The 24,130-nt window shown below is 48.9% G+C and overlaps 7 protein-coding genes across 7 annotated transcripts; 3 read left to right on the forward strand and 4 right to left on the reverse strand.

The window, feature by feature from the left end:
• Positions 1–1,395: 1,395 nt before the first annotated feature.
• TREMEDRAFT_65702 (uncharacterized protein) lies at positions 1,396–3,473 on the forward strand (the record flags this gene model as incomplete). Its single annotated transcript, XM_007007776.1, has 7 exons — positions 1,396–1,506; positions 1,584–1,755; positions 1,843–1,855; positions 1,931–2,117; positions 2,228–2,508; positions 2,556–2,773; positions 3,274–3,473. The coding sequence occupies 7 exons, from the start codon at positions 1,396–1,398 to the stop codon at positions 3,471–3,473; spliced, it is 1,182 nt and encodes a 393-aa protein (XP_007007838.1).
• A 5,165-nt stretch (positions 3,474–8,638) lies between these two features.
• On the reverse strand, positions 8,639–9,634 carry TREMEDRAFT_65703 (uncharacterized protein; the record flags this gene model as incomplete). Its single annotated transcript, XM_007007777.1, has 1 exon — positions 8,639–9,634. One exon carries the CDS (start codon positions 9,632–9,634, stop codon positions 8,639–8,641), a length of 996 nt encoding a protein of 331 aa, XP_007007839.1.
• A 525-nt stretch (positions 9,635–10,159) lies between these two features.
• TREMEDRAFT_35301 (uncharacterized protein) lies at positions 10,160–11,295 on the forward strand (the record flags this gene model as incomplete). The annotated part of the gene is made up of 3 exons (XM_007007659.1): positions 10,160–10,197; positions 10,267–10,494; positions 10,908–11,295. The coding sequence occupies 3 exons, from the start codon at positions 10,160–10,162 to the stop codon at positions 11,293–11,295; spliced, it is 654 nt and encodes a 217-aa protein (XP_007007721.1).
• Positions 11,296–12,312: 1,017 nt separating this feature from the next.
• TREMEDRAFT_41027 (uncharacterized protein) lies at positions 12,313–13,660 on the reverse strand. Its single transcript, XM_007007667.1, has 3 exons — positions 13,442–13,660; positions 13,166–13,357; positions 12,313–12,907 (listed from the first exon to the last, which is right to left on the reverse strand). Exons 1-3 carry the CDS (start codon positions 13,570–13,572, stop codon positions 12,514–12,516), a joined length of 717 nt encoding a protein of 238 aa, XP_007007729.1. The 5' UTR covers positions 13,573–13,660; the 3' UTR covers positions 12,313–12,513.
• Positions 13,661–13,970: 310 nt separating this feature from the next.
• TREMEDRAFT_65706 (uncharacterized protein) lies at positions 13,971–15,023 on the forward strand (the record flags this gene model as incomplete). Its single annotated transcript, XM_007007778.1, has 2 exons — positions 13,971–14,112; positions 14,281–15,023. The coding sequence occupies 2 exons, from the start codon at positions 13,971–13,973 to the stop codon at positions 15,021–15,023; spliced, it is 885 nt and encodes a 294-aa protein (XP_007007840.1).
• A 2,733-nt stretch (positions 15,024–17,756) lies between these two features.
• Positions 17,757–19,426, reverse strand: TREMEDRAFT_65707 (uncharacterized protein; the record flags this gene model as incomplete). The annotated part of the gene is made up of 3 exons (XM_007007779.1): positions 17,757–17,848; positions 18,195–18,362; positions 19,252–19,426. The coding sequence occupies 3 exons, from the start codon at positions 19,424–19,426 to the stop codon at positions 17,757–17,759; spliced, it is 435 nt and encodes a 144-aa protein (XP_007007841.1).
• Positions 19,427–21,567: 2,141 nt separating this feature from the next.
• TREMEDRAFT_74813 (uncharacterized protein) lies at positions 21,568–23,371 on the reverse strand (the record flags this gene model as incomplete). Its single annotated transcript, XM_007007807.1, has 3 exons — positions 21,568–21,783; positions 21,891–22,432; positions 22,482–23,371. 3 exons carry the CDS (start codon positions 23,369–23,371, stop codon positions 21,659–21,661), a joined length of 1,557 nt encoding a protein of 518 aa, XP_007007869.1. The 3' UTR covers positions 21,568–21,658.
• Between the last annotated feature and the right edge of the window lie 759 nt (positions 23,372–24,130).

Genomic DNA, 24,130 nt, shown 5'->3' on the forward strand with positions numbered 1-24,130 from the left:
TGGGGTTGGATGTCAGGGGTAATGGGGATGGGGTCAGACATATTGAATTACTCAGCTGAAGTGTTTATAAATTCCCCAAAGTATCACTGAAGACCAAATATAATTCTTAATATCCCTTTCAAACTAAAGTCAAAGATGTGTTATTTGTTTCCTAGAAGTTGAAGTTGTTACACAATGTATCTTCCTGAAGATCAAAGTGTTCTTGAGTATTGTTGAAGTTGATGATTATTGTTGAAATTGAGATTAATTATTGAAGTTGATAATTATTTCTTGAAGTTGATAAACAAGGGTATAAACTAGACCTAAAGAGTAGTAGACAAGCAAGGACAAAGAGGTGAGTTCTTGATACTGTCAAGGATACTGCCCACCCTGGGACAGAGGACAAAGGACAAGGGGACAAGGACTAGGAGTGACAAGGAATATACTTAAGATAACAAGACTGAGTCCAACAAGGAATGGGACTGTGACCCAAGGAATGTCTCTGGCTTGTCTGACAAGACTACAGGGAACTGGAATGGACTGGACTGGACTGGACTGGAATGGATTGGACTCCAAAAGGGTGGCAATGGAAATGACTTTTGATCAAGAACTAAAGAAGACTACAAAGTACAAGATAGGGTTTATATAGACAAATCAGCCTTTTCCAAGAGGCTCGTGCAGACCTGCGGAATACGAGCGCTCTGAACCGTCCTGCACTGTCCTGCATGCATTGCCCTGCATCCCACCGATAACGACTGATATCCTACGATGCCATATCTGTGTTTACCTACGTCCTACTATGACATCCTATGGGATGCGCCGGAAGTCGCTTGACTTTGTCGAAGGTGGTCGATGAGGAACTATGAAGAACTATGCAGAACATAGAAGTGCTGCGAGAACAAGAGACTGAGAGATTATGCCTTAGCAGGCATTAGAACAGAGGAACTAGAGACAAGAGAATTACTGGGGACTTATGCCTTGCAGGCATGGGAGCTAAGCACCGACATGCTAGAATGATACTTGGAGTTTATGCCTGATAGGCATGAGAGCAGAGGTGAAATATTAAAACATGAAAGTGGAGGTTGAACTTGTTTTGCGCAACAAGGAACACGTGATGGTGTGATTCATGACAACAGACTTCGTCCAACTTCCCGAGCCCCGGCCATCTCTTTCCTCCTTCGACTAACTCCGCCTAACATCGCCGCACTTCTGCTCCCATTGTCCCTACCTAGCCTAACTTCGTCTAACTTCGCCGTACTTGGTCTCAGATGTCCTGAGTTACGTGTAGAGTAAAGAGGTTAAGTCGTGATGGGGGTTTTGATGGTCAAAGGAGGGTCATTGTTGGTGGAATAATCGAGGTGTCACGACGTAGTTCGTGACACTATAGAGCCAATTGAGTCTGAGATCACGGAACCCATGCCCATCGAGTCCACAGAACCCATCGCCATCGAGTCTGCACCTACCGAGAGTGTATTCAGCAAGACTATATCCACAACGTTCATTGTGTCCCACACTCCTAGAGTCAAGGTCTTTGGAACTGAACTCGGAGTTGAGACATCCAACACTTCCGATCATTTCAATCGCACACAACTTCTCGAGTCAAGGTCTCTGGAACTGAACTCAAAGTTCAAACGGCTGAGGGGAAGGGACAGGGGACAGATGAACATGAAAATTCCACTCACCACAAAACTGAGCGGATTTCCAATGCAGAAAAGGACTATAGGTTAGCAGGAAGGAGCAAAACAGAAAGATGGGCAAGGAAGGTTAGAAACATTGGTGAGTTTAGTCGATATGAATTTAAGTGTTGAGATGCGAAAAGTCATGAGAGGGGACTCAAGTGAAGTGAATTTATCTGACTTACAGAGATGATTCCGCTGTCAGCCCCACCTGATGTGTCACTTTATGGTCTCTTTCACATCAAACAAAACCTTGGGCAAGCAGAAGTGTGAAGGTGGATGGAAAGAGATGGGACTCAACTCATGGAAAAATATCAACTGCAAGTTCCTACCCAATCGGTTTCGTTTGCAATCTTGGCTCCAAATTCCGCCCCACTCAAGTACCTTGTCGTTCACATCCCAAATGCATTTTCCGAGAGCAGGGAGAAGAAGGTCCTGGAAGCATGGGAGACGGCAAAAGCAGTGAGTTGAATGGTTCCCTCACAGAACCACCCCCATTCTCGGACTCACAATTCATCTGTCCGTGAACACGACCCCTTTCAGATGAGAATGGTGCATTTACTGATGCATAGGCACATCCGGAACAGGACATCCATGGGAGATCAACCCGTCATGCATCTGTTGACCAAGACGAACACGGTAACGACCTAATTTATTCTCAGGTCCTACATCTCCTGGAATGGAAACGCTCTAGTAAAAAAATCATTACCACTTCCAAGACAAAACAAAAGGCCAATTATGAAGCCGAATACTATTTACTTCTGTTCTGTGCCATCATAGCAAAACATCTTGGTCCGGTCGCAAAAACTCTGCTCAAAGCATTCGACCCCGAGGCTCTTGAACCTATTACCCAGTAAGGTGGCTGTCTTATAGTTTCTGAGTCACACTGGTCATACATAGCTATCATTACAAGAGAGGTAATCTGGCTCGTCCCGAGCTACAGGAGGCCTTGGATCAGTTGAAGAGGGATGGACCGACTCTGCCAAACCCCTTCCTTCTCCAAGTTGCCACATTTTTAGCAGTGACCGAGAGAGTTGGAGAACAATTCCATTTTGAATTTGGTGATTCTAAGAAGACGTATACTCTCTTGGCTCCCATGGGTGATTGGAAGGAAGGGGGTGAGCTAGTAATTCCGTGTCTTGGCCTGCAGGTGAAACTTCCTCCCAGATCTGCTACCTTTTTCTGTCCAACCTTTCTTCCACACAAAGTTACACCTGTGTTGGGAGGTCATCGTCTTTGTCTCACCCTTTCAACTTGCTCAAACGCTTTAGAACATGTTCTGAAAGGTAAATAGATTATCCTATAGGCAATGTCATGAATTCCGTGTGTTCACTCACCTCTACTTACTCCCAGTATGGTAAACTCTGACGATGATTTTCATCCTGCTGGGCAAGTCTTCTTGTAGTCCCAAGCCCATTCCTCTCATAACTACTTTGTACTACCCTTTCAATGGGAAATCCAGGCTGAAATGTCAAACCGGAAAGGGTTTTAACCTGTGAAGCAGCAACAAATGACAGTCCCACCGCAAACTCTCTAGCCCCAAGGTCGATCTTTGCTTGATCCAGTGTCATCCCCTGTAATTTGTGAATGGTGATTGCATAGGATAATTGAAGGGCAGATTGGGTACGAGAGCAAGATGTCCCTGATGGTCCATCCCAAGTGGCTGTAACAGGAACAATGAGAAGGAGTGGGATTCCATTATCATCTTGCCAGGGTGTTGTCACGCCTGCGGGTAGACTGCGGTTGCAAAGTACTGCCTTGGGTACTGAAGGTTTTAGTCTCTGGCTCGTAGAGCTTGATGACCGCCTTAGGTACTGAGGGTACTGAGGTGTCGGGTTGAAACCAACTAGGTGACTTTCAAAGATGAAGTTCAACTTCAAGATGAAGATACATTGCTCAAGAAAGAAGGGGGGAGATGTGCTCCTTTTATACCCTTCAAAACTAAAGTAGGTGTACTAAATAAAAAGCGTGTGAGGGATTTTCTAGCCAATCACATAAATGCCTCAAAGTGAGTGCACCGCGGGAAACTAATTCCAGCCAATCACGTAAATGCCTCACTGCTGAACTGCTAAATACCATGACTCATATTTTCCTTCAATCCTTTATCACAGTTCCTAGCATGAGTCATATTTCCTTATCACTTTTCTGAGCATGAGTCAGAATTCCTTATTACTATTCATGACAGGTGTGAAACCTGTGAAGGATGGTATCGGCACCATGATCACACTTGGCATGTCAACACCAGCTTCCTCATGCTCCATAAACCCAACAGAGTTGACTATTCCCTGCGTTCCATTTACCATACCCTGGGCAGTCCACAAATTCCTTGTCAACATCACCTTTGCCCCCTTCATCAAGAGCAAAACCCGGGTCAAACCCTCCGCTTTCTCCTCAGCAGCCTTCTTCGCATCAACTCCTGTATGTCGGGCCGGTATTTTCAACACCGGTCAAGCAGATTTTACAAGCATCTCAATGTTGATCTCTGTGACTTGAATCTTCTCTGAACACAGATTTGTTGCTGAAACAAAATTCTTGGCGCTGTTGATATGAGAGACAATCCTAAAATCGAGATGAGAGAAGAGTATAGTCCTGTTTATCCACATTCCCAGAACGAAGATGAGAAAGAGTGTTCTTGAATGCCACACTCTCACTGTCTTCCTCAGCTTGTCTCATAACCTTTCCCAACTCAATACTCTACATGAATCTCATATACATTTCTAAACCTCTGTTTTGAAGAAGAGAAGATGTTGACGATCCTTCATGCCTAATTGACATGTCATGAATCAGAAATCATGACTCAGAATAAGTATGGACTCAAAGTAATAGTGACTCATAATTAATCAGGATTGATAAGGACAGTACAGACGGTAATCACAGATGGTGATTACAGATGGTATTTACAGATGGTAGTCACAGATGGTAATGACAGATGGTAGTCACCGATGGTAGTTACAGATGGTAGTCACCGATGGTAGTTACAGATGGTAGTCACCGATGGTAGTTACAGATGGTAGTTACAGATGGTAGTTACAGATGGTAACTACAGGTGGTCAAAAGTGACAAACGGTACTCACAGACGGTAACTAGTTTTAGTCTATATAAACTTGTACTTTTCAGTAGTTTCTTCAGTTATGAATCTCCTCTTTATTTGTCAAACACAGTTGGTCCAAGCCCAGCACTTCTAGTCCTCGCTATCCCTGTCCCCCTTGACGTCATCACTTCAATCTCCGTCAACTCTGTTACTCTCTCGACGAGCCAGAGACTTCATTGGGTCATAGTCCCATTCTCAGGTTACAGCCCTGTATTCTGTTGTCCTCTGTGACAAGCCCCACCCCCCGTGACATGACACATATAGTGGTGTATCCCCAACCGGTGGAAGCTGACCAAAATCACCAAAGAGGAGCACACTCAAACCACCATAAGGAAGATGTGAGGAAGCTGGAAAGATGAAGCCCAGCTGTGTATGTATCCCACCAAATGCCTTCCTGCCTATCATAACAATCAATCAAGTCAAGTCTTCAATCAAAATAATATCAAAGAAAACATAAAACACAACCTCTTCAAGAATAATAAAACAAATCTTGTCATCTGCAGCAAGTCCAAGAGCAGAATGATATGTTTGACCAGCAATATTGAAAGCTGCAACACCTGTAGGGGCAAGACGTTTGACACATGTGGAAGAGGGCCGTAGATTGTCCAAGCTCTGTGAGATTGCGTCTGTCATAACCCTCAGATATCTGTAAATACCACGTGCCTATCATCCACTCAAGTCCAGTCAACTTTACTCAAATCGTCTCAACTCGTTCCATCGTACAACATGTGGATCACCATTCAACCTTAATCACCCTCCCATCACTGAGTCAACCTGACTCCACATTGTATACATCAATCACGTCATCTATCGTCATCTGTTGTCGTCTGTTGTCATCTGTCGTCATCCCAAGCTCCGGCCGACATGTACCAGGTTCCGTGTCCTCGGTTCCGCTCAGACCGGGCGAACTGATAAGCGAGGGTACCTCGGGAGCAATATTAGCCGGATGGCCGGTCGGCATCTATTTCTGTATATGAACCCATCCCAATCAACAAACAACAGAATCATCAATGATCGATAATTAGCCATCAATTCCTTAATTACTAATTAGTGCCTTAATTAGCCATCAATTACGAGTACCTCAATTAGTGATCAATCACGGGTACCTCAATTAGTGATCAATCACGGGTACCTTAATTAGCAATCAATCACAGGTACCTTAATTAGTGATCACGCCACTGACGTCATAGGAGAGTACATACGTCCATGAACGGTAGTATGCCTCCCTCAGTTACCAAATAACTGGTTCGCTGGATCAATCACCGGATCAATCACAGGATCAATCTGTCACAAACATTGATTCTTCTTCTCTACTGACCGACGGTCGACAAACTTTGGCTAACTACGTTGTTGTGGGGTGTTGATGTCTCACTGAGACAGGGTACTTGTCGGGGAACTACAGCTCACTTGGCTGTAGTGGTTCGTTGAGTGGTAAACAATATGATACTCGTTGATGTACTGAGGCTAACTTCGCAGTGGTGCGTCAAACTACCGAGTGGTAGCTCTCCAAAACTCAAAGGTGGTAGCTACTGAATATACCTCTCGCTACTGACAACAATCAAGGATCGCTGAAGAACTTCAGCAATCTGTAAACTATGTATACTTCTCCTCTCTTCTCATAGAACATCCCCCAACTCATGCACAGCCTCACGCTTTGTCCTCTTCACTCAACTTCGCTGAACCTTGCCATGACCCCAATGTCCTAACTTCGCCGTACTTTGTCTGACTTCCTCCACCCTACTCTGTATCCTTCTCCTTACTTCACCGTAGTTCTCCGCCAGGCGGGGTTGTTGTGACTAATAATTCCTAGGTTCTTGTAACTTCGTCGTAGTTGGTCTTGGTGGTTCGGAATATGGTGGTTGCTGATGGATAGCAGTTCGGTTGTAATGCATACGCCTAAAGGGTGACGTGCACTAAGCTCTTGTGCTAAAAGATCCAATGCTCAGCTCATAGTATGAGCTGAGACCCTTTATAAACTGCTTGTGCTGCGACCGAGATTCGAGATTTATGACATCGGTGATGATGAAAGGCAGTTCAGTGATGGTGAAAGGAGGGCCGGTGATGGTAGTTGTCAGGGATGTTACAACATGGTTCATGACACAATCACGGGGTCAACCACCGGGTCGACCACAGGATCAACCGGTCAACCGGTTGTCAGGATAGCCTTGTGAAAACATGTGTTTGAATATAGAAAACACGCTACTGATCAATACACACCCGCTACTGATTGGAAAGTGTATGCCACTGATGAAGAGTACACATTAGTGATGAGGAGTACGCACTAATGGTCAGATGTTTCCTCTCTTTCAGCAGTGCGAACGACTCACCTGAGAGAAACTGAAGGAAAACCACTCTACTAAGCATATTTGGCCTCCATTCAAACCTCTCGAACCTCTACCGAACCTGCAGGACTGAACCAGGTATTTTTGAGTCAAAATCTGCCTCATGTGGGCGCCTAAGAGACACCCTCTGAACCCCCTGAAAGATCAGAGCTCATCCAGGTAGCATAGGATAGTTTCAGGTATCAAAGGATCACATTTCATGGATGCTTTATTCATGTTTCTTTTCATGAATTCAACCTTTGATGAAGAGATCTCTTTTGGGGGCTTCCGGGATGATTGAGAGCCTTCTGTAAGATCATTTAAATTGCTGTTTTTGATACAGGGTTTCCCCCCAGGAAGTAGGAGAGGAGAGGAAGGAGTTTGAGGCTCAGTTTGGGGTGTTTTGTCTATATATAGTGGTTCTAGCTCTCTGTTTGTTTCTCTGTCTCTCTGATCAATTGTCATCTTTGATTTCAACTTGCTACTCTATCTTACTGTTGCCTTCAAGACTGTTTGAGACCCACCATTGCGGCTTCATCATCATCAGTCGTATATTCGTGACAGTCACACTAGCATAGGTGTGACATCAGGGCGCACCAAAGGTGTCTCAGAGCAATCCATGTGAATCACCTGGTTACAGGATTCAGGATCCTCGGCAAGGATCCTTCAGACAGGGGGGGAAACTTGTTACGGGGTAACAACAAATCGAGAGAACTCCATCAAGTTTGACAGATTAGGATGGAGGAAAGCAGGAGTTGGAGGCAGTGCTGCATTAGGTAGGGACGGGTTTTCCCTTTTGGAGATTTCCCCACTGGGTTTGCTCAAAAGCAGTTTTTCACCTGTCCGAGTATGTACTTAGACGCTTGCAGTAGGACGAGAGGGAGACAAGGATACCTGTAGACAGTATATAGTACAATCAGCAAAGTACCAACTTTGCTGATTCTGCAATATCATTCTTTGGCTACATTGATTGCAGAGGAGACACAATTCATTAGCACCCGAGACACCTAGACTTCTACGAGACTTCCATCGAGCTCGACCTAACCTGCGGCCTAGTCATCGTGTCTCCAGTACCGTTACAGACTGCCACTCAAGGTACTTGTAAATGATCGCTAATTGAGGTACCCGTCATTGATGGCCAAGTAAGCCACTGATTAGTAATTAAGGGATTGAAAGCTAATTGTTGATCATTGATGATTCTATTGTCTGTTGATTGGGCCGGGTTCATTTACAGAAATAGATGCCAAGCAGCAATCCAGCTAATGTTGCTCCAAAGGTACCCGTGCTTATCAGTTCATCCGGTCTGAGCAGAACCAAGGACACAGAACCTGGTACATGTGGGCCGGAGCTTAGGAGGATGACAGATGATGACAGCTGATGACAGATGACGTGGTTGATGTGATTGATGTACACAATGTCAAGTCAGGTTGACTCAGTAATGGGAGGGCGAATAAGGTTGAATGGATGATCACTTGATGATGTACAATTGAACAAGTTGAGTAAAGTTGACTGAACTGGAGTGGATGATATACACCTGGTCTTTACAGATATTTGAGGGTTATGACAGGATGTCACCATGTAGTTTGTGACCCAAAGTTGGCTGAGGTTTGGCGACTGCCGGTCTGTAGAGAGGAGAGGAAACCATGATTGGATGGTGGCCGTCCATAACAATCAATCTTCCTTTTTTGACACAGGCCGCAAGTCTCCGGGGTGCCATCACAGCGTACCTTGGTCTTATAACACGGCCAGCAAGTTCCACCTGAGAATGGTGGGAAACCCTGCTGGGCAGCATGTGCTGAAGCCGCTGGTGCACGAGTCAGTGCAGGTCGCCAAAGACTTGCAGTACAAGGTCGAGACCTTTTTGAGCATGAACTACAGGTTGGGTGCTTGAGATCACATTGTATCTTTGCTGAGCGACATGGTCCGCAGGGGCGATCACCCATGTATGGCTTGTCCCCTGATTTCACAGCCTCTTGACGAGGTTTGTATGTCCTTTGTACACTTCCGTTGAGCGGCACTGTCCTCTGCCCAACCTGCCCCTGAGGTCGAGTTTGCCCTGTGTCCGTAGAGAAGTGACGCCGAGTATCAGCAGTGTCTGTGTGTACAGTGTACCAGGGAGCGTCTGGACTTTGGACCGGGAAGAAGTGCTCAGGCATAATCATCTGTGGCGCACTCAGGAGAACTTGAGATTTACGCTCTACACCTGAAATAGACGGATCCCACGGACCGAAAAAGTGGTTCGGTTGTGACGGTTTGGCCGCCGTTGAGATCCCTCCATACATATCCCACACATAATGTGCTTGTTGATTTTGTTGTTGCATGTTTTCCAGACCAACAGGTTGGCCGTGGGATGGAGCTGACGGGAAAGGCGGTGTCGTTCTTCTGGAGAAGTCATGTTGTTGGGTGCTAGAGTTCTGTGGTGGGGGGATGTACGATCGTCGCCTGTCCGTGTCTGAGTGAAGGGTGAGGCTAAGAGACTGTAGGGAAACACTGAGGGTCCCCGAGCCCTGTGGCGCTTGGGAGCGTTCTGACTCGTAGAACTCATTGTGGAGATAGTGCCTAGACATGTTGTCCGCCAGCAAAATGCTCGATAAGGACTGAAGGTACTGATGGTGAAGAGAAAGCAGTCAAGGCAGGGATTTTATGGCGAATCTATGAGGGACAATGAGAAGGCAAATCGTGTGGTCGGAAGGCCGTCAATGAACGAGTTGAAGCGCCGCAAACGAAGGCGGGAAGCGGTGCTATCGAGAAGGGAGTGGTGGGAGGAACTTTGAGCCTTCTCTAGGTGTTAGGAGAGCCTGCAGGATCATTTAACACTTATAGTTTAAAGCCTGCACGCATAGGCTTATGGGAGGGGAGTTTTCTCCCTTGGTGGGAAGGATCATGGATCTCGATCTTGTCTCGACGTAGTTTGAAAGGATGCGATGTATGAATCCGTGCGTGGGGAGAATCGCCACTGCGTCGAAATGCCGAGAAACGCCGCCCGCGACCCACCCCCCACACTCATTCACTCACTCACTCACTCACTCACTCACTCACTACTCGCAATCTCACCTTGGATTCGTACCCTATCTCTTCCTCTTTCTGTCGCCATGTACAATGGTATAGGTCTAGCAACAGCCCGTGGATCGTGAGTCTGCACCGTCAATTCCTTGGATGCTCCTCTTCTGGCATTCAGGGGCTCACGCTGACATGGCAGGGGTACAAACGGCTACATCTCGAGAAATAGCGCTTTTCTCAAGATTCGAGATGGGCCTGCTCCTGGTCCGGGTTTCGGTGGAGGTCAAGGGAGATATGGTGATTTTCTCGATACCATGAAAGGACCTCCAGTGCATCGTCAACCCGACGAGGGGATCTTGGAACACGAGAGAAAACGCAGAGTGGAAGTCCAGTGCGCCGAGCTGAGGGATCAGATGGAGGGCAGGGGGTGAGTTGTTTCTTCTGCGGATGGATCTTACCTTGTCACAAGTCCCAGTCGCTTTCCTCACCCATTTCATTCACTCTCAGCCAGTTCTCTCTTTGCGCTCCTTGCCACCACTACTCATCAGAGTTCATCAACGCAACCTTTTAGACAGTGCCCGGAACCTGCAACACACAGACACCGAGGCGATCCGGATTGCGGAAATCATGTCGGTCGCCTAAAACCATTGCCTCCAAAATCATGGGGGTCTGTGGGAAACGGCTGTCGGACACCTGACCGCTAGTACTTCATGGTCGGCTTTCGTCTTCTTTCGCTCTTTTGACGCGTTGCCTGACTACGGCCCTGCCGCTACTACATCAAATTCACCTTGATGTGGCGTGCTGTGAAATGTCCATGAGTATCTTTGGCTGATCCAGCAGAGCCGATGAGGACGAGATAGAGGAAGCTATTACCTCCCTACGAACTAGGCTGTCCGCGTCAGTCCAAGGCCTCGGATCCAAAGGCCGGATGACCGACTCGCATTCCATCGCGCAGGCTAAACAGATAGAAATGTCTCGGATGCAACGTGCTCTCGGCGTCTCTGCGGACCATCAAGAAGGCAAGGCTTTCCAGCGAGAGACGGAGGACGAGCGAGCGGCTCGCCTTGCCGCCAGGGAGGCTCGAGAGCAGGAGAGGATCAAAGCTGCTCTCAAGAGGGAAAGGGAGGATGAGCGTAGGAAACGTGATAGGGAAGAAAAGGAGAAATTGAGGCGTAGGGCTGAATACGAAGCGTCAGTACACGTCTCTCGAGGACGACGACAGAGCTGACTAGTCAGGAGACAACGAAAAGAAAAAGAAGGGAAAGGAAGGCCGAAAACCAATCACGACGCCCCTCCTCGATCTCCTGTGGGGAGAAAGGATACATCTATGTTACCTCCACCTCCACGTCGTGGCGGTGCGAGGAGGAGTGATGGAGAGGTTGAATCCCCTCGTGTGACCGCCGCACCCAACCGAATCAGGCCACGTCCTTCGGCATCTCCCCGTCTACGATATCAGTCGGAATCAGTGTCTCCCCCGCCTCGCCGGAGATCACCATCGGATTCTCCATCCCCTCGTGGACGACCCCCTACTAGGTCGCCTCCTCCACCCAAAGCCAGGTCTCCCCGACCGCGATCTCTACGTGGAGGATCGCCTCTGCGTCGCCCGCTGCCTGTCTCAAAATCTCCATCCCCTCCCCGCCGCCGTCGTTCTCCTTCCGGGTCTCGATCCCCACCTCCTCGCAGACCTCGGTCGCCTTCAGAGTCCCGTTCTCCTTTACGTCGTAGATCTCGTTCTCCCTCATATTCACGCTCTCCTCCACGCCGTCGTGCCCGTTCCTCGTCATATTCGCGTTCGCCCCCAAGACGTCCTTTTCGCTCCCCATCATATTCTCGCTCCCCGCCTCGTCGTCGTCCTCGATCTCCATCTGACTCACGTTCTCCTCCACGCAGACGATCCCCGTCCGACTCCCGCTCTCCACCTCCACGAAGGCGATTCGTCGGTTCCAATTCGCCCCCACCAAGGAGACGTTATTCCGATTCGTTGTCTCGCTCGCCACCGCCTAAGCGCGGTAGGGACTACTCGGAATCTCCTCCGCCAAAACGAGCTCGAGGTTCTCCCCCTCGTGGGGGTGACGTGGGAAGGGCCAAAAGTCCTGTCCGAAGGAGGTACAGTGGGAGTAGCGTCAGTAGGAGCGAGAGATCTTTGACGCCTGAACCTACTGCCGCTCGAGCCGAGTTGGGGAGGAGAAAGGGACTGCCATAGTAAAAGGTTGTAGAATGTGTGGGACTAAGTCTGGGAGTGTCGAAACTGTACATGGCGACATGCATAGCGTAACAGGTCATCCACTGATGTACATTACACAAGTGCAATTTACGATATGTCATCTGTATTGCTGATGCGCCTCTGATATCTTCCTGAAAATCCCATATGCCTACTAGACCTACACCCGACTCGCCCAGTGTGAAAAGGGCAGCGCATAGCCAGTAAACGTGTAGCATGAATAACTCAACTTTTCCTTGCCTCCACATACTCTACATACTCCTCCCAAGTGCATTTCGCCTTGACACTCTCATACACTTGCACCTGCAGACTGTTCCAAACATCATCACCGACCCTCACCTTGCCTCTCCATCCAGCTTTTTGAATAGCGCTCAGTATACATTCCTCTCTTGTCCATCCCTGGTCCAAACAGACTTCGGGGAGGTATGTAGCGGAGAGAGTTCTTCTGTGCCTGTGAGGTTTCTCATGAGTCGATTCATTCGGCGAGGTCGGATGAGGAGTGGAGTGCGAAGAGGAATTTGAAGAGGATGGATCGGGAAAGGTGATGTGGATTCCGTGGATGCCTGGTGTCCAATCGAGAGGATCGGAGATGGGAATGAATGGAGTGAGGAGGGATACACTGAGGTCAGCCATTTTGAGGCCTATATGATCTCATCCCTTCAGTCGAATTATATTGGATGACTGTATGCCGCAGAGGGAGACACCCGGGACTTGTCCAGGAGGACGGTTAGTGGAGGAAAGGGGATGGAGGAGAGGAGGGGACGAGAAAGACAAGGGAGTGACATGAGGAGAGCACGAGACTCTCAGGGAAGAATGGAACAGATGTGTGGATGCTACCGAATGGGCGGGCTCCAGGAAGAAGGAAGGGAAAACCCACCCGCAAATTAAGGATGACATTTCAGATTTCTTGATGGGTGAAAACCTGTGATCTTGTAAAGCAGCTATCAGAGCGTATTCTTTCAACCCTTTAGATAGAGGGTACGGTGAGAAAGTCCCTATACATCCTCGAAGAGAAGGTTTGTTGTCTGATCGAAGACGAGAGGTGGTGTCCCATGTGACGAAGAGAGCGCTGGGGTGAGCAATCCAGCACTCACTCTTGCGTACCTGTGTGCACACGATGACACAAGGGTAGAAGAAGGTAGGAAAGACTCACAACGACACGTCGGCATTGTCAAAAGGCGGTGGCATAGGTTGTCTCTTTCCATGATGAGCGACGAGGACGTCGAAGCAGTAGATAGCATGGAGACTGGTGCATTGAGATTCTGAATCGGTCGAGGGGGTCATGCTGTGAGCTGAGAGAGTGAACCTTGACCGAGTGTCGTGCTGACCTATCTGAGCTTTGAGTGACAAGATGAGATCAGCTACAGTAGCTTGATAGGGTGAGTGATGAAGAGAAGATGGCGCCAAGTTGTGCGACAAGGGGGAGAAGGTGAGAAGGAGGGAAGGTGGTTCTAAGCGAGGTCCACGTGATAAACACGTGACCTGCGGGTATCGCCGACCCACTCTACGCGACTCTGCGCTACGCGTCTGCTACTTACTGAATTGTATGCTAACTCCACTTTCGAAAGACCCTCATAGCCTAGTCAAAACCTCAACTGCACCACGAACATCGATACGCGGGACACCGACAGATTACATAGGATAGTCTGCACAAGAAGACTTGCCATTGAAACCCCCCCAAAATGTCAGAACAACCAGCTGCTAAACGTCACCTTCGGCCCGCCGCTCCCTTACCTACCACCGCGGAGACGTATGGGGTCAGACATGGTTTGGCTCCAGAGTTGACTTTGGCTTTGGAGAACATTGGGAGGAACAAGAGGCAAGGTGGGTGGATATACTTTCATTCCACTTTCCTCCCGTCATGACCACTTTCTCTTCCCCTATCTCCTCACCCACCGAGTTGAATGGGATCGCTATAGGATAACAGCACCGGGGGTTTGATTCAGATAGATTCCCTGTATGAAGGCGAAGAATATAGCACTAAATATCTAGTCGTTGCTCAAGGCCGTTCATTCGTACGATCACAAACCACCTCTGTACTTCCCAACCCACATCTCGCCCTCCCAGCATGGTCCGGACCAGGAGATACTCCAAAAGATATCCCAAAACCGACATGGCAATCTGAGAACGATACTCTCGAACATGCTCGTGCTGTATTACGCGAATCCGGAAGACCGAACGAGCTTCAACCCTTCTACGCAACTATTCTCGAAGACGACAAACCAGTGTCACCTTTCCAAACCGCTCCCCTGAGGCCAGAAGAGCAATTACGTCCGACGAAACGGAAAGACCTCGAGGTGGGCTTGGTGGATGCTGAACAAGGTCATCCTGGGGTCGATCTGAAGAGTGTGGAAAGAGAAGGGACAGAAGCGGAGGATATGGAGATGGGGATGCATCAAAGCACTGATAAACTGGGAGTGAGGCAAGACGATTTCCCACCAGTCTTCGTCAGTCCGAAAATCACTCAGCCGGAATTATTCGCCAAGCCGATCTTTCCCCGAGCACCAGGTCCTGGATCAGGATCAGGGTTTAGAGAAGGAGTGCCAGGTGGTACCGGTGGACCAGGCGCGCAAAGGGAGAAGAAGGGGTTGCCAAGTAGGATGATGGGAAGACAACTGGGGAAAACGGTGTCGGCGCCAGTGTTTGGGGCATGGGGAGGGATGGAGGTAGATGGAGGAGAAGTAGAGGGGGATGGGTTTGACGTTGGTGAATGGGCTAAAGGGGAGGACTTCTAGCAAGTCAAGGCTTGGAAACGAGCAGTCAAGTGGGACTGAGGGAGAAATCAGCGGAGAGTCACTGGGGGGAGATTGTTGTACAGTGGTATCGAACGGTTGGATCTGACTCGAGATGCATTGTCGAAGGGCAATGTATATCCTCGGTGTGGTGCTGTCCATTGTTCATACGTAGTAGTCTAGTCAGTAGTAGTGGTGGTGAAGTAATCCCAGATGGCAGACAAACAGGCGAGATTTCAACTTTGGTTTTCCATCATTGTCTTGGATCATTCCCTCCTTATTCACGATTGTCAGTCTAAAGTACTTACTTGTACTTACTGGACCCACTCGATAGCTTATCAGCCTCGCCTCGACCTCTTCATTCTCACCTCTACTCCCTATTCGCTGCTCTTCCCTCCGCAAGCTTAGTCCAGTCCACAAACACCCTTCCACGAAACGCACAATCAATCTTCGCGCATCATCTACCACAGCTCATATCGATCTCCTGTATGATGGTTCATATCACGTGAGGGTGAGCTACTTAGTTAGTCGGTTCAGCTGAGATCAAGTAAGTAGCTTAGGAAGGATACTAGTCACTGGCGTGAACATGCTCGCACACACGACTCTCTCACCCGCCGTGAGGATTGCGTCACAGTGTTCACCTCTTCGGATATGATGGATACATGACATGGTGGTTGTCGAGGTACGTTGTATAATCTTTGTCAGGACAGAACTCCCTCATCACCCCATCCCCATATCAGACCCTGTGTAACACCCCTACCCCGTTCATTCCTTCTCCGTCCAATCTTGCAGTTCCTCTTCGCAAAAGAGGCATTCCAGCCTTTCATAACATTTGTCATTCTCATACTTGATGAACGGCAACGGTATGTGCTCCTCTATGAATCAGCGACGCCTCCCCCACTCGTAGATCATCGAGATGTATCGGCATAATGTCGTTGTTAGATAGTGCAAACGAATGACACCTACGACCTTTGTTATATCCCGCGGCGTCACCCGGACATGGACCGGTCTCTTCTGCATTGTTCTGCGAATCTGGTTGAGTCATGTCTGACGTGTCTGCTTGGCTAATGGTGCAAGTCCGGGTTTTCCACAGCGGTATGGACGTCGACTGTATTATAAACCCATCGTATCGCAATCCAGAGAGTATCAAGAACCAGTCGTCATCTTTTCAGTCCCGTCGCGGAACGGCAGATGGCATATGTATGCCCCTCGGGTTTGGGAAATCTATTTCAACGTCATCACACTCGATTTAGACTCCGGTGAGTGGAAACAGATATGGGGTTTTCTGGTTGACGCTGATAAGATCAGAATGACGAGTCCAAGTCAGTATGACGCAGTCTACAATCCGATCTCATTCATCCCATCCAGCTCTCAAGAATCCGCCTTTCATCTTGTCCTCGGTCGAAGGAATCGTCTTTCGAAACCATCTTCGAATAGCATCACTTGTATACACAAATCGTGTGCATCAATCTCACACTAGTACTAGTCCCGGCCGATCATGTCCCGTCGTGCTCCGCAACTTCTCAACGCCCTTATCGAAGCCGACACCCTCCGTCGAGACTCCATAACTGTGACAAACGTGCACGATGGTAGGGAGAACCCTCGCAATCCATCGACCGTTCCCTTCGACAAGGCTTGATGTTCGATTTTTTGTGCTTCGCTCCTGGCGGATCAAACAGACTTTTCACACGTTCAATTCGGACCCGTTTCACCATACCCGGACACCCTCGACCGATGAATTTAGGATCCCGAAGACTCATGCGGAGGCTACCGATTGATGAACTCCATCGAGGGTGTCAAACAAGAGAGCAAACAAACGTCTCCCTACAACAATACATTTGTTGATCATATACTAAACACCGATGTTTCTTTCGTACCTCTCCTCACTCCCGCAAGGGTCATGCTTCAATTAAACGCCCTACCACACCATTTACAAATGATGAACGTATGAACTACTCCCTGACTATCGATGATATTGACGGTAACTATGGCGCATGGGGCTGCGGTCAGCGAGGATATACAACAACGACCACAGTGCACAGACTAACCTCCGCGGTTGTAACTGTGCTCGTTACCAGTGCAAGGGTCGTCTTCGCTCATGGTTTCCAGAGGCGCTCCTGTCACCCGATTGTTCGAGAACTTTTAGAACTCTAAGAAGCACTCTGTGGCGTTCAACGGAGGACGAAGGTCGAAGCAGGGTCTTGTAACTGTGGGAAAACTGCGGTTCTCAGTGGCTTAAGTATCATTCTAAGCCGAAGAAGAACGGCTATCAGAAGTAGACCATCCTATCAAGCTCCGGCGGTTCGCCCGAGTTCAGCGACGTGAGTAGAAGAAGTGACTCTCTTTAGTGAATTTGGAGGAATGTCAAGTGGGGAAGTCATAGTACTTCGGACTTGATGGAGTCGGACTGACGGCGAAGGTATCCGATAGACAGAGTAAATCGTTCGTATGATCATTGACGTCCAATCTCTTCTCCCCCAACGTGGATGACCCCTTTGATCAAAAACAAATCTAAAACTCCACCTCATCAAACACACTGACGCTTCCACGTTGTCAGCTCCACAGAGTGGTTCTAACATCAAGGTCAAGTGTCAAATCGGTCTCTACAAAGGGAGAAGGGAAAAAGCTCGATGAAATCCGGCCAAGAGATGCATGTGCAAGGCTCGGATATGAACTGAAACTATCGCTACGAACGACTACTCAATTCGACTGAAGGATAGCTACGAAACGAGAGCATCACATGAGTCTTCCGCAGTAGGCACATTCTTTCTTCTCGACCCTAGTACCGTCGGGATGGACGGTGACGGTAGCCGCAGGTGTGCAGATAGCTGAAGGTCAGCGGGGTTTTCGAGGAAGAGTGGCTGGGAGAATCGAGCGATTTCAAGGATGGGGAAGGGGCTAAAAGGCTTCGGTGGGGCGGGGGGCTCTTGATAACAAGAGCAGCTAGAGTCGGGGAAATCGCGAATGACGCGGAGGACGAGGAGAATACGAAGGGCAGGTCATTTGAAGGAAGGATGGAAAGAAGTAATGCGTGAGACATCAAATTCGATGAACGCATTCGAGGGAGGGCAAGAATGAGCAAAGCGACGGAATCCAAGCGATGGGCGGGAAGAGTTACGAGGGCAAGAAAGATCACGAAGAGGGAGAGAAAGACTAAGGAACAGAACAGCTCACCACCCTTGTTGGTCCCATAAACCGAACCGGTGCAAGCGGGTTGCACGACGGGAACGTAGGGAAGGTAACTTGGGATAGGAGCCTGAGCCGCAGTCGGCTGAACGTGGACGACGATCTTCTCGTATGCGGGGCGAGGAGAACTGGGACGGGTGTTGTTGTCGAACCTGTCTTCGAAAGTAGCAGGGGAGGTGACAGAGTGAGGGCTGTTCATCTTTAAAATGTTGTCGGTTTGGATTTCTGGGTGATTGTGGTGAGTGAGAATGTTGGAGAAAGAAATGTGAGTGTCTTACCTGATATACTTTATTCGAGGGATATGAGAAGGTTCCTTTTTCGAAATGCGGAACAGTCTGGAAGGCGATTGAAAGGGATGGTACGAGTTGAACTTCTGCCGAGTGAGAGTGAAAGAGTACGAGGGGGGCTTTTGACGACAATGCGACAGGGACGGATCTTGAGGAAGCATATCGTCGACTCTTTTCATCAAACGTCAGCCACATCTGCCCGTGTGTATCCGCGGGGTCTAGTGCGTGTACGACTTACGCATAGATTTCTCCCTCGATAATCGTTGAGGTCATACCCTCAATTCCACGTGTCCCGGCTACCTCGAATCCGAGCAAATGATCGAGGACATGGGAAGGGAGGGGAGGGGGAAAGGGGTGGCGATACTTGAGAGAATCGCGGTATGAACACGAAACCCATCTCCACGACCCCTGAACCGAGAAATCGAGCTGATACCGTCTCACAAGCCGCATAGGCGATGATCCTAGTCGAATCACAATCCGAAGTATCATTTCAGCCAGATGGGACAAGCAGAAGAGTGAAGACATGTTGATGTATACATGGCATTACATCAGACTGGTCTTACCAAATCTCAACAACACCTTCTCTCAAAACATACGTTTACAGAATTTGCACTCGATGATCTCCACCATTTGACCGTTATCGACACGATAAATCACAGATTGTAGTTGACACTGATCTAGCATTTGTCAGCCGAGATGTTTTGGTGATGAAGGGAAACAGAGAGAGTATGGAGAAGAGAATGAGTTATCTCACTCACTACCTTTGTTCTCTCCATTCGAATCGCCTTCGCACTTATCCTCCTCCTCTTCTTCGTCCTCGTCCTTATCTTCCTGAGTGGTCGTGACTTCCGTTTGTGTCGACCAATTGTCATCTATCACCTTGGCGGGATCATCGACAGATGAAAGCTGATGGGGTTGTGATATGCTGGACATGATTGGATCTTGTTCGATCGACTGATTCGTGATGAAATGATGCGAGATTGACACCCTGAAGAGAAAATTGCGCTCGAGAGAGTCAAAGCGATGAGCATTCTATATTCCTGACCCCCGTGGGTATGATCACAATCGGATAGATCATGGCGTAAGTCATCCGGACGTGAATATATCCGAAAACTTGTTGATAATCCATCAGGGTCGGTGATGTTAGTCCGGGAAATAGCTACCAGGCTTACGATTCATGATTCCTCACCGACTGATCGCTCTCGTCGAAAAAGCCACTGACATCAGGGAGCGACAAATGGCGTATAAGGCGTCATCGTAGGATCGAAGAGGTCGAAGTCACTGGCTCGATTCGGCCGCTAGAGATCCTCCGTGACCCAGTTCGACTAACGCGGTTCTCTCTAAGAGTGGGGCTTACTTGGACCCCTTGATGAAGGAGACGGATGGTCGCGGACCACGTGAACAAATACATCGCTCAAATGCAAAACCATGTGTGATGGGTCGGATACAATAGCATTGGCTAAGCGACAATCAGGCTGCCGAGACGGACTCTCTGTCACCTCGTGGACTGAATGAACTTTGAGCGAGATAGATCGACGTCGTCAATAGCTAGAGTGAAGAAGCAGTAAGTTGATGGTTGATAAACTCATCAGATCGTCATAACGACTGGAATCATTCGTGCATGTTCCTCAACTCGGGGTCGTACAACATACAAGTCATGAGGAAGGCTTTTCTTTTCCACAGAATTTACACGCTTGGACTATAAATGGAGCTCCTCTCGAATTCTGGAGCTGCACGGGCACGTATTCGCAGGCCTCTGATTGTCAGCGTTCCTTAGACGTGATGTATGGATCATGATGGTTTTGAAGCAAGGGATCCGGGGGAAGGTATCTAGATATCCAAACTACACTCACCGCCTTTGTTTTTACCATCTGAGTTCCCCTCGCACGCCATTCTGATGATCTGTCGGAGGAAGAGTGTGTGATTGGAAGATGAATCTTCGGTGTTGTTTGTGAGGAGGTTTGCAGGTTGTTGTGGATGAGGAATGAAACCACTGATACGACTGGCTTATATGTCTCTCGCAGGTTAGCTCAATGTTCCCTCCTGTCCTCCGGCAATCCTCAGTCCGGGCGTATGTTGACTTTCCGCGTTCATAGAAGGTAGGAGGAGCTGTAAATCGGGTTCAGCGGGTGTTTCGTCCGAGTTGGTAGTCGTTCCCGACGAGGGAATTATCTGGCGGAATAGTGACAGAAAAATAGGTCTTATTTTATTTGTGAAGCCGTCCCCCACCAAGACTGTGCCGATACTTCTCAACAAAATGCTTCCTGTATGACGTGAGATTGGGATGACGCAGGGCGGGCTGAAGCTTCGCGAAGGAATGGATGGACCTTCGGACCGGGGGACGTACCGGTGGATGGTGGCTTGGCGAGATTGCCCTGCCCCCACTTGAAGGTGGGGGAAAGTGGGGTGTACTCGCCTCCGAAGAGTCGGTTGACTTGATGATCTCGGTGGTCGGGGAATGAACACTTCGGACACGAGGCGCTGACGTGTAGGTCGATCGTTCCGTTGAGGAGAAGTGTGTGAAGGATGGAGAGCAGTGTTGGGCACTTGTACTGGTCAATACGGCAGGAAGATAGGCAGAACGATCTCACGAATGGAGATACGAGAGGTGAGGGGCGGGGTGGGGTGCTTCGCACTTTGATCGGGAAGCGTCGTTAGGGATAGTCGTAAATCGCCTGCGGCCTGTATGTCGAAAAGATATAAGGGGTACCTGCGTGTCAAGACGGCTCTCAATCAACAACGTGTGATATCCGCAAATTCATTTCACCCCGACAAAATGAATTCGGGGGTCATGGTACAGGTACCGGCCGCACAGCACAAGACGAACCATGGGACGTCCACTTCGCAAGTCATCACGTCTCCTCCCCCTCGATCGAACATCGTTTCCTGCGAAGGAGATTGGGATGGAAACAACTACGCCAGTGAGTCTCTGATATGACTTTCCGGTCAAGGACAGACTTTTATTGATGAAAGAACGTTGCGTGCCAATCAAAACTTCCATTTGGCCGAAACCGCATGGGATTTGGAATTGCGCATTCTGTCTGAAGCGATTGTGAAGGGAGGGATTGCTCGGTAACGATGGGATAGGATGCATGGGATAGAGTGGAGCGTACGTTACAACAACATAGAATCGTCAAACCGCGAAGGTGATCCATGGAAAGCATTTTAATCATTGCTGTCGTTCATTTCCACTAGTTCGTACGCCCAGTCGTCCAGGTAGTATACGGAGAATCTGCCGCCGTGGGTCCAGCCTTCTGCCTGGGAGATAGTCCACCACGTTCTGGATAGACCTATCAAGTGAGCAATGTTGCTACCTACATGTAAAGTATCGGTCCCATCGTGAACACCCGCGCCGAGAGAGCATGGAGATAAGATTGAGAAAACGAAAGAAACACACCCGACTTGAAAGCCCATAACTCGACCGCCCAGCCTCTGCTAAGCGCCTCCCGAACAGCTCCGAGAAACCCATCCTTGTTGAATTGTCCTCCCTTGGCATCTCCGGTGGCCAGAACGATGGTCGAGCCTTTCGGCGCTGGAGTTGGCTTTGAGTTGAGTGTTTGAAGTAACTTGAGATGCAGAATTTCGTCAACTCCCTGTTCTCTGTATCGTTTCAACCCATATTGTGAAGCCGACGCATGAGATTCGGGATGGCTCATAGGTTTATCGATGAGATTTTGGGCGAAATGATCAACGACTTCGTCCTCATAAACCTCGACCCGTTTCAAAATTGACACTTCCCAACCTAACCTGACCAGAGGATCGAGATCCTGCTGCAAGGGGGAAGACGCGACTGCATGTAGAGTGCCGGGTGGAGTCGAGCGACCTCTTCGTAGAAGGAGGGATACACACGGAAGGGACAACACGCGAAGATGTCTTGGAGGCAAGGAATCAATGGGCTTGTTGTACATGGTAGAGATGAGTCCGAAGAGAATATTCGAACTGATACATCAGCTTGTCTGATCACGGAATCGGAGTGAAACACACGTACTGGTCGAGAAAGACGTGAATCAATCCACCTGTATCAACGCATTCGGGATGAAATCCTCCTCCGGCCCCTGCCATTCGCCCCACTCCATGCTCCCATATGACTTCGCCCGAGGTCTGGCCGTATAAGCTTCCAGCGTCGAAGAAAGCGGCGAGCACACCGCGGTCCTTCTTGAACTTGGTAGGGAGTCGCTCGCGAAGAACATTGAGAGACGAAGGAGTAAGAACGATACGAGGTTCAGGTTCGAACTGGTGATCCGGTTCTGATAAGGGCAAAGGGGCGTCGGGTAGAGCGAGGGCAGCAATGATTTCGAGATACAGTCTCTGCCGAGTGTGCGCCACCGTTCGCTTCAGAGCTGTAACATCCGTATGGGTACTCAAAACGGCCATGTTCAGATTGGATCGGACGACATTGGCCATGACAACAACGGCCTTGACGCTACCCAAGGCTTCGAAGACTGGGCGTAGCTGAATCGGAAGACCATCTCCCGTACTGGCGCATTGGCGTACCAGATCTTCGAGCAAGGGTCTCACGCCAGGGTGGGTTTGGTGAAGAGAGGCAAGGAAGCTGGCGGGGAGACGGTCGGGCGGATCAAGCGTCCTGTCAGATTTGCAGGAGAGAGGAGGGGAGCGGGGCAAACGTTTGCGAGGTATGGACTGCACATATCGCGTCCGATATCCGATACGGGGGAAGCGTTTGGCTCGAGTGTGTTTGGCTGACCACGCTTCATTCAGCACCGCTGGAGGGAGTGAGGGTGAGGTGATCGAGGGGAAGGCTGGAGGAGAGACCTCTTGGTCTGCGTGGGCAATCTTGTGTCGATGAGGACGAGAGTATCGGTGTGGTTCCCAATCGGCGGATGAATATGTACCGACTCTTGACATTCCTCGTTGCATCTCGCTGTCACCCGCCCGGTTGAGAGAAGCATGGAGCGTTGACGGTGACGGATGAGTAACGAATGTTAAAGAAGGCGAGGTTGTAAATCCAACATAGGCGGGATCGGGATGTCAGATCTCTTGGTCCAAGGTGTCACGTGACATGGCAACAATCAGGTGACATCAGGTTTTCCAAGGGATGTGTGATTTCTGCTACCAAGTCAGATTGCCTACAAAGTACCGCAGCATGCAGCACCTGATTTGGAACTGGGACAACATATCAATGATGGTAGACATGTTCACCGCAAGATTAGTCAAATTTCTCTTATGAGAACTTGAGTATTGCAAAAACAGGATCAAAAACCATGAGGAGTGCAATTGGAGTTGAGAAGTCTCGAAATGACAATGAGTCAGAACAAATTAACGAAATCACCCAAAACAAAGCACAGCCACTGTGGTGCATACAGTTGTCAGATGTTGAAGTAGAATGCAAAAGTGTACAGTATTGACAGAGGTTAGATATGAGACGAGGGAGTACACAGAAATAGTGATGGCGAGCCCATGTGGCAGTTTTTGATTGCTCTATTTCCAACACCCCCACTCAAGTGGATCTGCCACATACCCCTAATAACACCCTCAACCTATCAAATGTGTCAGAGGGCAAGGCCTCTGTCAACAAATTTGCAATGTTCTCAACTGTTGGGACATGTCCAGGAGATACTGTATTGTCTTCAACTTTCTCATATAATGATGTCGCAGGTCAATATGTTTTGTCTTGTT

Source organism: Tremella mesenterica (genome assembly GCF_000271645.1).
Source record: "Tremella mesenterica DSM 1558 unplaced genomic scaffold TREMEscaffold_15, whole genome shotgun sequence".
NCBI classification, from domain to species: Eukaryota; Fungi; Basidiomycota; class Tremellomycetes; order Tremellales; family Tremellaceae; genus Tremella; species Tremella mesenterica.

Coding starts and splice junctions, on each gene's coding strand:
- TREMEDRAFT_41027 (XM_007007667.1), bottom strand. CDS start 13,572: ATGACCCCCTCGACCGATTCAGAATCTCAATGCACCAGTCTCCATGCT. Junction 13,358..13,441: donor GACAATGCCGACGTGTCGTT/GTGAGTCTTTCC, acceptor TGCTCACCCCAG/CGCTCTCTTCGTCACATGGG. Junction 12,908..13,165: donor ATGTCATCCTTAATTTGCGG/GTGGGTTTTCCC, acceptor GGCTGACCTCAG/TGTATCCCTCCTCACTCCAT.